Source organism: Sceloporus occidentalis, unplaced genomic scaffold (genome assembly GCF_023333645.1).
Source record: "Sceloporus occidentalis isolate IW3139 unplaced genomic scaffold, rSceOcc1.0.p SCAF_8, whole genome shotgun sequence".
Classification (NCBI taxonomy): Eukaryota; Metazoa; Chordata; class Lepidosauria; order Squamata; family Phrynosomatidae; genus Sceloporus; species Sceloporus occidentalis.
The window spans coordinates 42769021-42782507 of record NW_028316988.1 but is presented as its reverse complement, the minus strand read 5'-3'; the positions used below and the strand labels follow the sequence as shown (position 1 = coordinate 42782507).

The 13487-nt window shown below is 44.3% G+C and overlaps 1 protein-coding gene across 2 annotated transcripts in view; it reads left to right on the top strand.

Annotated features, from left to right (window-relative positions):
• LOC149308773 (vascular endothelial growth factor receptor kdr-like) overlaps nucleotides 1-11628 on the top strand; it is a 93877-nt gene extending 82249 nt beyond the window's left edge. For both annotated transcript variants that reach the window (XM_089536437.1, XM_089536436.1), the window contains exons 28-30: nucleotides 541-619; nucleotides 3427-3527; nucleotides 6811-11628. In XM_089536437.1, coding sequence (XP_089392563.1) covers nucleotides 541-619; nucleotides 3427-3527; nucleotides 6811-7012 — 382 coding nt within the window. In that variant the 3' untranslated portion in view covers nucleotides 7013-11628. The remainder of the gene's footprint in view (nucleotides 1-540; nucleotides 620-3426; nucleotides 3528-6810) is intronic.
• The last annotated feature ends 1859 nt before the right edge of the window (nucleotides 11629-13487 follow it).

Here is a 13487-nt window from a genome sequence, read left to right as displayed (position 1 = left end):
GTCCCTTTTTATATAATATATACTATGCCACTGTATATAATGATAAAACTAAGATTTGTTTTGAGGGTTTTAAAAATATTTTCAAGCCGTGGATGATGAAATCTGAGAATGCAGAATTCATGGATGAGGACCTCAGTATTGGGCCCTTCCTTATCCAAAGCGTTCCAAAGCCTGGCAATGGGATTGTAGTGCTGTGATTCCAGTTTAACTGCCATGGCTGCATCCTGGGGGATCCTAAGGTTTGTACTTTGGTGAGACGTTAGAGCTTTCTCACTGTGGATTCCAAATACCTCTCCCTAGACTGCAAATCCCAGGATGCCAATGGATGGAACCATGGCAGTTAAAGAGGAATCATGGTGCTATATTTTTCAAAGTGTGGGAGAGTTTGCACATCTGGATCCAGTTTTTATGCGTGCTATTATGAAGAGGGACATGAGAAGCACTGGAGACCACACTTTCAACATCCCACCATGCCAGGTAGTTAAGAACTCAAGTCCATGCCTGATCAGTGGGCAAACCTTTTCTCCTTCTCATTTGTAGCATTAACACTAAGAATCGGCCGCTCAGTGTGAAGACCTTTGACGAAGTGCCAGTGGAGAAGGAGAAAGTGATGCATGAGGTAAGCCTGGGTTGAATCCTTCCTTTGCTGCCCTCTGCTTCCATTGACATACTGAGAAAGCTTCCTTGGAGAGCTTTGAACTCCATAGGACAATTTGGCCCTGGACCTAATCTGAAGAAAAATTCAAAAAGGAGAGGAATCTTGCAATTGGAAGGGGCCACAAGAGCCATTAGTCCACCACCCTGCCATAAAAGAATATACAACTAAAACGCTGCTGAGAGTTGGCCATCCAAACCTCAGTTTAAAGACCTCCAATGAAGTCCTCCTCTTATCCATCATCTTCACTTAGAGTCAAGATGTTCTTCCCACTGTTTAGGTGCAGTCTCTTTGGGTTCCTGTTCTAGTCTCTGGATCAGGAGAAAACAAGCTGGCTCCATCTTGCTTGGCATCCCTTTCGATATTTAAAGATAGCTGTCTTATCCCTTCTCACTCTTCTCTTTTCCCAGATAAACATGCCCATCTCCCCAAGTCATTCCTTTAGTTTCCAGACTTTTGGCATAGATGTGGGACAGACAAAAGGAAATACGTCTTCAGATCATTAGCATGATATGGAATTCATTGCCATAAATCTGATAAATTCTCAGAAGTGAGGAAGATGATCTCCTTGACACTTGAATACAACAACCAGGTTTAGAGATGAGTTGCAAGGTGTTCTTCTCTGAAGAAATCTTGCCAACAAAACCCTATGATAATGTTGCCATAGATCAGTGTTGCCTTGAAGACACATCACAACAGAAACTCTGAATTGCTGAGAAACAGAGCCACCCATTTGATGTCATAGAATCGTAGAGTTGGAAGAGACCCCAAGAATGGCCATCCAGTCCAACCGCATTCTGCCATGCAGGAACTCTCAGTCAAAGCATCCCTGACAGATGGCCATCCAGCCTCTGCTTAAAGACCTCCAAGGAGGGAGACTCCACTACACTCCGAGGAAGGAGTGTGTTCCACTGAGGACCGATATCTGTGCCAAATAACTCAGTGGCCTGAATGCTATGGTCAGTCCTTCCTAGAGTAGACTCACTGAATCAATGGGATTTACTCACATGTTCATTCGACATGCAAACAGTTGGTTTAATTGGTCTAGACCAAATGGAACAAACCAATAAGAATGAGGCCATATAAAACGTTCATAAAACTCTTCAAATGCTAAAACTCCACCTCTTCAAGCAAAGTTTGTCATCTTGCTATGGAGCACATCCAAAAATTAAAATGCAGGGAAAGCTTTAAAAAGAAGAGGGAAAGGATGGAGTCGTATTCGCGGCTCATGCACTTAGACCATCTGTGTGTGCATTAATTTTATATGGGTTTTTAAACCTTCCCTCTTTTTTCTTTTTCCCCTTTCCTCTCCCTTTAAAGTGTTATCTTCATAAAACTAACAGAGGAAATAATTTACAAGCTAAATGCGGACCAACAGCGTTAAATGAGTCGGCAGCCAGCTGCAAGCCAGGTGGCAAAGCCTTGGAGGGCTGGTCCGTTGCGCTGCCAAAAATATGCTTGCATTTCAAGTAGAGAACGGGGAGGATTTTCAGAAGATTGGAGCCACCAGAATCCTTCCAGAGCATGACGATCCTGAAGATGTATTTTCTCCATTCAGGGCAGAGATTGACCCCAGAGCAGATCCACTGCCCCACTGACATGGGAAAATGCACAAAAAGAAAGGGATATAAAACCTAACTCCCTGAAATGATGATAAACAAAGAGACAGAGTCAGGATATAAATATATGTATGAAAGCCCTATCCGTATCTGCAGAGGATATGTTCCCGGACGTACTGTGGAAATGCAAAACCATGGATAATAGCAAACCGTATTGAAATGAATGACTTCTTATGGAAGTTGACCATAGAGTCATGCTGGAGGACTTAGAAATGTCCTCCATTCAGTTCTGGGTGACTCATTTTAAGTTTAAATAATAAGTTAGACCAGGTTCAGAGAAGGGCAACAAGGATGATAAGAAGAATGGAGAACAAAACCTATGAGGAAAGGTTGAAGGATCTGGGCATGTTCATCTCGGAGAGAAGACTGTGGGGGTGACATGTTGGTCCTCTTTCAATATCTCAAGGGCTGCTGTAGAGAGGAGAGGAGAGGAGAGGTTTGTTCTCTGATGCCCCAGAAGGTAGGACCAGGTCTAATGTGTGAAGTTACAAGAGAGTGGATTTTGATGGAACATTAGAAGGACCTTCTTGATGGTAAGAATGGCTTGACCATGGAACCGTTTGCCTAGATGGATTCCCCTTCTTTGGACATCTTCAGAAAGAATCTGGACAGCTCCCTGCTGGGGATACTTTTGCTGGAGACCCTGCTTTGAGCAGGAGGTTGGACTTCATGGCCTTTAGGGGCTTCTTCCAACTCTATGATTCTATGACTCTGTTCCAAGACAGTTATCATCAGCGTTCAATGAAATTCTTGTTTTCTAGTTCTTTCCTCCAGACAAAAACCAACACATCAGTGTACATTCTGACAAAATAAAAATGCCTCTTCTCAGCCATTGCAAATCGTCCACGTTTAAAACTTCTCTGTTTGCTGCATTCTCATTCCCTAGTTCACCTTTACCTGCCCCCTTCCCTTTGGATGATGGAAACCTATTTCTAAAAGCTCAGCTGATGTTTTAAAGTATGCAGTGGGGAAAATTTGGATACTGAAGGAACAGTTCATTGAGGGAGGCAGGATCCTTATTTGCAAGGGCAAAGCCCTCCTTTTGACTTCCATGACGTTCGCTTCTAAGCTTGAAGGAGCTGCAAAGCTCCTTTAATAAGAAGGCTGCTTTGAAGGAAGCTTTTTCAGTCTCTCTGCCCTTCTTTCTTTCAGGAATGTGAATCAGACAGCGGGATGGTGCTGGCTCTGGATGAAATCAAAAGCCGAAAGAGGCTGGAAATCCGTTCCTGGCCTTATGGGATCATGGCTCTGGCGTAAGTAACCCAAATGGGTCCATATTGGTTGATATTGACCTTGGATTAAGAAATAGGTGGAAGAATGGATTTGGAATGAAGCACAAGGTGCATTCATACATTACTTATATATTTGGAAATCCCATGCCCTCCAACATTTCACACCAGGAGACATCAGAATGTAGTCAAGATAGCAAAGGTTTTTAATGAGGATGAGCACAGAAACTAGGAGACGCTGCAGCAGTTTGCTTTTGCCTGATCCTCCTGGGAAGCTTTGGAAATCACCTAGAATTCTTCATCAGGATTTCATAGTATAAAAATCAGAGGATTGCAGATTCTCCCATAAAACTTAGAAGGAACTTTTGGATGATTAAGGTTGTCAACTCAGGATTGTTTCTGTGGTTTCTGTGCCAAAAGGGGAGAGGACCTTTTATCCTTTTAGAAGGTTAAATGCAGTTTCTAGAAGATGTAGTGCAAATAAAGCTTTGTATCTACCCACAAATGTGGAAACAACAACACAAGGCGATCAACCCAGCTCTCCTCCAAGAGACCTTGCTGAGACTAGCAAGGATGGAAAATGTCATCCTTGTTCACGAGAGCTCTCTCGTTATCCAAAACATTTATTCTGGACCCATTACAAACAGGACTTCTTCCTTTATACAAAAGCTTGGGAAGGCTTTGCATGTTTTCCAAAGCAAGCTTGATGAATCCTTTCACTCCTCCCACACATCCATATTGACACACATCCCAGATCCAGCTGTTTATTGGTCTTGCCCTGGCTTTCTTCCTCGAGTTAAAAGAGAGATGCAGGGGGTAGGAAACTGAGAACATTCAGGCTCTGAACGCTTGTGTCAAGAGTTTAGAGAAGACAAACACTAAGCTTCTGAGGCTGGGAATCTTGTTGGACATGTTGCAGCGTTTTGCTGTGTCAGGTGTTAAGCGCCAAGGACCGAAAGAGAGGACAGCTGCAACAGAATGCAGCAATGCCAACTTTGGGTCTTGTTTGCTAGCAAGGAGATGCCACCTTTAAAATTTGCTGCTCTTGTCAAAATGTTGTTGTTGTTGTTGTTGTGTGTCTGCAAGTTGTTTCCGACTTATGGCAACCTTAAGGCGAAGCTATCATGGGGTTCTCTTGGCAAGATTGCTTCAGGGGAGGTTTGCCATTGCCTTCCTCTGAGACTGAGAGAGTGTGACTTGATCTTTAAAAAGCCTTTGACGGTGACTAGAATGTAATTGGAAGCTGTTACCCATTGCACCAATAAAGTAACATCAAAGCTGTTTTTGCATTGACGATTTGTTAAGAGTAACACACTATAGATATAATTCAGTTTGAGGCTGCTTTAACTGCCCTGGCTCAGTGCTAGGGAATCCTGGGAACTGTGGTTTATTGCAGCACCAGAGCTCTCTGAAAGAGGAGGCTACACAAAACTACAGTTCCCAGAATTCCTTGAAGCAGGGCAGTTAAAGCAGTCTCAAACTGGATTATTTCTGCAGTGTGGTTTGGACCTATATTACTTGCAATTATTAATTTTGGCAAGGAATGTTTCATCCTAACCCTTCCTGTAGCTTAAAACCAATGCAAAATGCAGTAGTTTTGCTCCGACAGTAATTGCCATGCCCCCCCCCCCAAACATACATTTAAATCAGCCCAAATTGCTGGTAAATCCAGAAAATGAAAGCCATGCAACTCTTTTAATTTCAGGGTGTGTATTGCAGATAAAAGTAGGTATTTTCAGGGAAAGCAGTTGGGTTTCAAACCCGCTGCCAGGGAGGGTTAATCACGGCACTTGCTTCTGAGCAAACTTTTCAAGCCTCTGACTTGGGAGCAAATATTAAATGTCATCCTTTCCGAGGCGCTCATGAAATGTTGGCTGACAAGAGGCCGTCGTTCTCAGATGCGACGTGGTCGGGGCTGCGATGGGACAGATCCGCAAGCCTCCCTCTGCTCTCTCAAGGCTGACAAAGCTCCAGGGGTCTCTCTGTGTGGCCAACATTAAACCTTCAAACCCATTATTTTTATCTGGCACCACAAGACAGACCCAGGCAGAGAGCCAAGCTACACAGATCGGTCCGTCTTCCTGGCCCTCTCTGTTGACCAGTTTAATGCCTACAAAATTAAGAAGCCAGCAGAGCTGTGGAGTCTTCTGGGGACCAGGAATACTTGGGGACTGGGGATAAATGAAGGAAAGAGGAACGATACGAAAAGTAGGGGTGGGAATCGTGTAGCCCTCCGTAGAGGACATTGATCCTTGCAATATTGTGACACGTGGTTCGTGAGCCAAATATTGCAATCACAGAGTCGTATCTTGGAGTTTGGAAGGACCCCTAACCCAACCCCCTCTGGCATGCAGGAAGGCACAACGCACCTTGGATAGCTCCATTAACATTAGACTAATTCCAGAGCAGATTCAGTACTCCCACTGACATGGAAGCGGCTGGCTACCACTGCATTTTTGCATTCATCTTCTCTTTTAAAAACTCACACCAGTCAGGGGCTCCAGAGCTGAGAGTCCCCTTCAGTCTCCCCAAAAACCCAGAGATTTCCTTTCTTTCCGATTCTCTGATTCTTCCTTCCTGATACAGCCCAGCAGTGACAACTGACAGAATCGTAGAAGGAACCATATAGGAATACACAGTGGAAGCATTGCTGAAAGATGTCTCCAAAGGTGGAGATTCCACCAAACTACATTTGTAGGAGATAGAACTTGGCAGCTTTGCAATGTCCAGATTCAGGAAAGGACTACCATGGTGTTACTAGCCAGCAAAGTGACCACTGTGCATCGGGGCTGATGTGCGTTGTGTGGTGATCCACATTGGCCACTCGTGATATGCATCAGGACACTGGCTAAGAAATTGTGATATGCATCAGTAGAGCCCAACACACAACTAGAGAATGCCAATGCATAGCATCTCCTCAATGTAGCTAAGCATGCATATTAATATGTAAAGAGATCTTGTAGCCCCTTTGAGACAAACTGGAAGAAAGAAGTTGACAGCATGAGCATCAGAGGAAGTAAACTTAAGACTGTAAATAAAATGATGATGATGATGATGATGATGATGATGATGATGTAGATTTAAGTCTACAAAAGCTCATGCTGCCAACTGCTTTCTTTCAGTTAGTCTTCAAGATGCTACAAAGATCTCTTTACATGCTGATTTTACAGACTGACGTGGCCATATTTTTGAATTACCTATCCTCCTAATGCAAAGTAGACCACGATGTAGAATCATGGTCTCTGATAACAACAGCAACCAGGAGCTGTTAACAGTAGATTTATTTCTCTTCCTTTTCCCACTGCAGGAGGAAAGCCATGGTCAACAAGAGCAAAGAGTCCGTGTTTTCCGAAGCCGGGCGTGAGCCAGTGAAATACCGGTCGGCCGTTCAGATGGAGGAGGACGCCCTGGAAGAGTCCGTTTTGCTTCCGATGGATCCCAACCTGGAATGCCACAGCCCTCCTCCTGACTACAACTCCGTGATCCAATACTCTGCTCCTCCGGTGTAACTGGGCCTGGAGGGGGGGACCCCTTGCTTCTTCATCTGTGACCAAGCAGTATTTGCATCCACCTTCTCATTCCTAATGCCTACTTCAAGGACTTAGTAGCGTTAAGAAGAGAAGGCCAACCGCCCATGTGCCCTGATTTGCCTATTCTTGGCATATCCAATCCTCAGTGCCAATGGAAACCCTCTTAAGGAGAACTCTCTTAGGGGTATATTGCAGATAGTCTGGCATTGTTGTTGTTTTTCCCTTTAACTTTCTTCTACTATGTTTGCTACAATTGCAAAACAGTGGCGGCATTTTCCATCTCTCTTGTTGTTTCTCTTGGGGACGTACCAGATTTCTCCCTATTTGTTCCTCAAGGCCAGTGCTATTTGTTCCTCTTCAATCCAGTTCTAAGGATAGAGGTGTCTTCATCAGGAATTATGGCCCTAGCAGTTTCAGGTATAAAGGAGTCTGTCCATTTGCTTGCTTGCGTCTGGGCATCTTGCCTTGCTCTTCCTCCATGGAGAAAACCAAATTGATTGCAGGATTGCATTTGCATTTGCCGCACGTGCCGAACGCGGAGTGGATGGCAATTTATGCTTAGCCACAGTTGACTTGCTAAGCGAGGATGGGGTTGAATGCGCATTCGACAATCGATACACTTTTGTGCCTTGCTTGTGAAAGCTCTGAAGAGAATGGCTTGGAGGATTCTTTCTTTTCAGAGCAATCCTTCCCTCTCTTCCCCTTTCCATCAGCTGAAGAGCTGATCTTTAAGATCTGTCTACAATATAAACAGAATCGATTTTAATTGTCAGGGCTCCTAACACCAGCGCAAACGTCATATTTGAGAGAAGGGTTGTATCTGAGAGAAGGATGCTACGAATTCTCCATTGAGCACCTCATCCTCTGTCTTTCTCACATACTATAGTTCCCAGGTTCCCTTGAGATGAGAGTATAGCCCTTAGACCAATATTAAACCAAGAATGGGAAAGCCATTGCCCTTTGGATGTTGTTGGATTGGAACACATATCATGGGTTAGGACTGATGGGAGCATACATAGTCTACCATTACTGTAGAACTACCCTGACCTCTTTCCTTGAAAGATTGAGAGTTCCTGCATGGCAGGAGGTTGGACTGGATGGCCCTTGTGGTCTCTTCCAACTCTATGATTCTATGAAAAGAAAGATATTGCCTTGAAACGTAGTGGTTAGTTGCAAGTAGAGTAGATTCATGAAATCAGCTGTTGAATCCCTTAGATTCAATGGGTCTACTACAGTCGGAACTAACAAGATCATTCTTCTTGCAGACTATCATTTGTTGTAAGAGTGTAGAAAGGGTTTTTCTACATAATGGTAGTTCAGGGGGAATGTCTCAGGAGGTGTTGTCTGGACTAACAGTTATAGCACTATGATTCCGCTTTAACTACCATGGCAGCCTGCTGTGAAATCCTGGGATTTGTAGTTTGGTGACACACTGGAGCTCTTTGGCTGAGATTTCTAAACTCCCCTCCTTCAACTTCAGATCCCAGAATTTTCATAGGGCTTTGCGATGGCAGTTAAAGTGGAATCGCAGCAGCACCATCACGGCATCCGGTCTGAGTTGGAAGGCAAATCCATGAATCTGAGACCTGAAAGCCCTCTTTAAAGAAGATTGGAAAGGATGGCCATTCTGATTCTCTTAGGGCCTCTCCTGTAACAGCAAAGAAAAATGAATATTCCGTCTTAATGAGCAGCAAGAAAATGTCTTGAAATATCCTGCGAGTATCCATTAACTGTGTAGAAGTGTCTGTCTGTATGCGTTGCTCTTTAGATAAGCCATAGAGACCAAGCAGGTCGACTGCAAAAGCACTTAACCCACTAACGCACTCTCAGTTTTTGTGTCCTGAGACTGTTGGGTGGTGAATTCATTTCGATTCTGTGCCTTATTTGTCCACTTGAAAAAATGCATGAGCCTGAACAAACCCCTCCCCAAAACCAGGGAAGGCTCTCGGAAAAAGGGCTGGGCAGAAGGTATGAACACCCACAGATCTGCTCACATAAAAGTGAAATAGTTCTACAATTCTCATTTGCTTGGAAACATAAATAATTGTGGCTTAAAGGATGAGGGATTGCTATACACTGGAGACTTGTAACACTTTGTTCGGCAAAAATCATTGATCAGTGGCCTGGATCCTATTGGGAGTCTCAGCCAGAGCAGATCGATAGGAATTGCCTCTGGGTTGACTCAGCAGTCAACCATTGATTCAATGCGCCTAGTTGGATTAACTAACCGGATTTCAACCAATATCTGATCATGGACAGATGACGTCTTCCATACCTTCCCTTAAACCCGGGAATGGTCAAAAAGTTGAGTGTTTATTCTGTTACGCACCTGAGTATCCCTATTGAAATGGTTCTAGCTTTGGTTTCATGGAAGGATCTCTTTTTGGTTTTTGGTTTTGTTTCACGAACGCCTTTATGAGTGCATTTAAACCAGCAGAATCACTGCCTGAAAAATCAAGCTGTATTCCTTATATCTTATCCACTAATATTCTTTGTCTACATACCGACTACCCTTAATTTAATGTTTGTGTTATTGGTGTTGTTTTCCAATTAATGTTCATATATACATATCTATATATATCGAAATAGCCGAAATCTAGCCAAAGTGATGCTCTTTTGGTAGCAGTGCTACACATGCACTTATCTGGGACTCACACCCATTGAGCTCAATGGGTCTTCGGAGTGTCTAGGATCATACTTTTCTGCTCTGATGGATTCTGCATAACCTGCTGTAGGGGATTTCCAGTTTGCCTCACTTTGACGGGATCACGTTGATAGTAACACTGTTTTCTCCATTGATGTAGTCAGCATAGGCATCCATTTATGTGATACTGTGTATATTGCTTTTATTTAAGAGCAGGAAATTTCCCTGACATAAGAGGGTTCGGTCTCATCACTGAAGATGTTCCTCCAAGCTTGCAGGCCAGGCTCTAATGTAGAATAACCTCTTAAATTCTATATTTACTGGGTGGCTTTCTGCAGGGTGAGTAGCTAAATGTCCACCGCCGGTGCTCCTCAAGCATCTGAGGACTTCCATTTACTTATTGGTTTGTTTAAAAGGGACGCTGCCATGTTTCCTTGAATCAGGTCAGGTCAGTCTTCAGGGGAGAGAAAGACAGGAATCCCAGGAAAGGTAGGGTTAAAGGTCTAAGGGCCTCAACAGATTGGTGATAAATGCCAGCGTGGGGGTAGAGTGGGGGTGTGGTGTCCACGTGACGCACGCCCTGAAGCCGCCAGCATGTCATGTGCCCAACCACATGGCAGGCGGCATCACAGCGCTCCTCTGGCGCTGCGTGCAGATGATGCTGTGCCAAAGGAGCACTGAAAAGCCGTGGTGCCGGCGGCTATGGGACCCTTTTGTAGCGCAAAAAGGATCCGATTTTTCAGATCCTTTTTGTGCCACAGAAAGGCCAGGGGCATGTAGTTGCCATGGCCCCAATCCGGCAAAGAAAGAGGTGGCTGCAAGCCACCCCTTCAGGATGGTCTGTTTGGTCTGTAAGAGATGCTGCATCCACACTGCAGAATTAATGCAGTTTGACACCATTTTCACTATTATGGCTCCATCCTGTGGAGTCTTGGAATTTCCAGTTAGTTGCGGCACCAGAGCTCTTAAATAGCCCACAAAACTACAAACCCCAGAAACTCATAGCACTGAGCCGCAGCAGTTAAAGCAGTGCAAAACTGCATTAATTCTGAGCGTAGATGCATGCACAGAGCTGGTCTCGATGGGCAATCACAAAAAAGGCATCTGTGGCCCAAAGAAGTATATTTCTACCACAACTCAGGGAATTCTTTGTGGCTTCAGAGGGCGGACTGCGGACTGCCTTTGTTTGATCAGATGGATCAGCATTGATCTATTTGTTTCAAATAGCTTTGCCACATCAAGGCTAGCTCAGGCCCTGAGATTTCACTGCCCAAACCTAAGACCTGTGGTATCATGAGCTGGTGTTAGATACCCTCCAACTATCCCCATTTGGCATGGAGAGTCCCAATTACATCCTTTGCCATCCCCAGTTCCTTCCTATGAAATACAACCTGCAGCATCTGCTATTCATTGGCCGTCTCCCATCCAAGTACTAACCACACAAACTCCCTGAGCTGAGTCATAATTTAATCTTCTTGAAAGCTTTCAATCCATGGGGGATCAAAACTGGAGTGTGCCAAGGACCTAGCCATCGCATAGCAGACATAGTGAGGTCGGAGGTCTCTTGGAAGCCCAGTCTAGTTGGATGGCAGCTGATAAGAGAAGACTATCAAGCCTTGGCTATGGAAAGGCTGCCTGGAGAATGGTCTGTGCAGAAGACCGTACGGTCTTTGGATAAGTCATCCTATTTTACTGTGCTTTTGTTTGTCTTTCTTTCTCCTGGTGACCTTAAGGAAAGTCTGTAAGGAAGCCCAGTTGATGGCTGGACAGAACCTCAATAACCCAATGACTTGTTCTATTCAAAATATATAATGCAATCTGTGGTGAGACTTGCTCCTTGTCTGTCTGACGAATGTATGCACTGTAAAGCCTGCTCTTTTTATGTAGCCAACAATGTATTGTAATTATTAACCAAAAAATATAAATTAAAAAGGATTCTATATTTATACAGTCCGAGCCTCCTTTGCACCATCTGTTCTATTTTGTGCCGAACCGCAGCCACCGGAAAAGAAAGCCCCAAAATGATATGGTTGTGTGCCTCCAAGTTGATTCCCGCTTAATGGAGACCCAAAGGTAAATGTATCATGGGGTTTGCTTGGCAAAATATATTCACAGGGGTTTGCCTTTGCCTCCCTCTGAGGCTGAGAGAGTGTGACTTGCCCAAGCTCGCCCAATGGGTTTTCATGACTGAGTGGGGGATTTGAACCTTGGTCTCTAGAGTCACAACCCAATGCTCAAACCACTACACCACATTGGTTCTTTCATTTTAATGGTCCCAGTCCAATATCCCCTCAACATAACGTAAATGTCTGCATGTGGACTTACACTACACTTTGCCATATATCCTCCCGCTGAAGAGGCCCTGCATGTCCATTCCATATTATGTGCCAAGCAGGCAGACTTGGAAAAGCATCTGGCTATGTCCCCATATCCAGCCATGAAATGATCATAGCAGCATTGAAATCCCCAAAGGACACCAGAGAATCTCAGTATAAATGTCCTTTTGCATCTGACTATGGAGAAAATCTGCATGCATTAGGAACACTTGCATGTGTGTACGTTGTTAGCAGAATCCCAGCTATAGTATCCATCTTGTGAATCCCATTGATTCTCTGGGTCTAATCTAGGTAGATCTAGCAACAAGACTTAGACCTTTCTTTGTTTCAAGGTTCCCTTAAACACAGTCTTAATTCAGGCATTAAAAGCAGAGCAGTGTGTGAGCTCAGTCCTTTAAAAACCGTACTGGAATTGAGACCGTCACACGGCTCGCCACTGCTATCGATCCTACACAAATGATTTTGCTCCAAGCAAAGGTCCAAAGGAAGACAGAGACGGGGAAGAGGGAAGGAAAGCGCAAAAGCGTTTGAAAATGAAGGAGAAGAAAATCAAAGGAACGCTCGAGAGAGAGAGTCTCTGGTGCAACCGACAGAACCCAATCGATGGCAGAAGCCTGAAAGGGATTATTGATCGGTCAGCCAGAGCAACCGGAAACACAGCAAAGAGACGCGGGCATCAATCACAGGTGGAACAAATGTGGACCCCTGGGCTATGTTTGTGGCCAACCAGAGCCCCAGAGGGATAAGGATAAAGATTGCCCGCAAATATGCTCTAGGGGGGCATGGGCACATTTCTTATTTACCTCCTATTGTTTTTAAAAAGGCCTCTCCGGGGCCTAAAAATATGGCAAAATAGCCCCTGTGCCATCCTAGGGAGCATTTGAGGTCAAAATATTTCATATATACATACATACATACATACATATTGCAGGGGGTGAGAAAATGCAGCCCTCCAAGATCTCCTGGGGGTTAATGTGACCTTCCACTATTGAACATCTCACATCTATATCATGTTGTCAGTCCTGAATGGAATACAACCAACGCACCATATCCACGGATTCTTTATCCATGGATTGAAGCACCCATGGCTTGAAAATATGCGCTATATATATATATATATATATATATATATATATATCCGAAAACAAACCTTGATTTTGCCATTTTGGCATTTAACCATGCCATTGTATACAATAGGACTTGCCTGTGGCCTTCTTGCCTCTGGCTCTCCAAGGGCCGAGCAGCGAAGTGACCCCAGCGTCACTTGCGTCCGCTGGAACAGTCAAAGAGGTGCCCTGGAGAAGCGTCTTTGGATACGTTGGTAAGGCTGCAGCCTCTTTGTTTCCAGGCTGAACTTTTGTCAGAATGAATTCGTCAAGTCCCGAAAGGTTAATTTGCTTTTTTCCATAAATGATACTTTTTTGGAGGGGAAATAATAATCATAATAAGCTGAGTTAATTCCTCACCCCTCTAG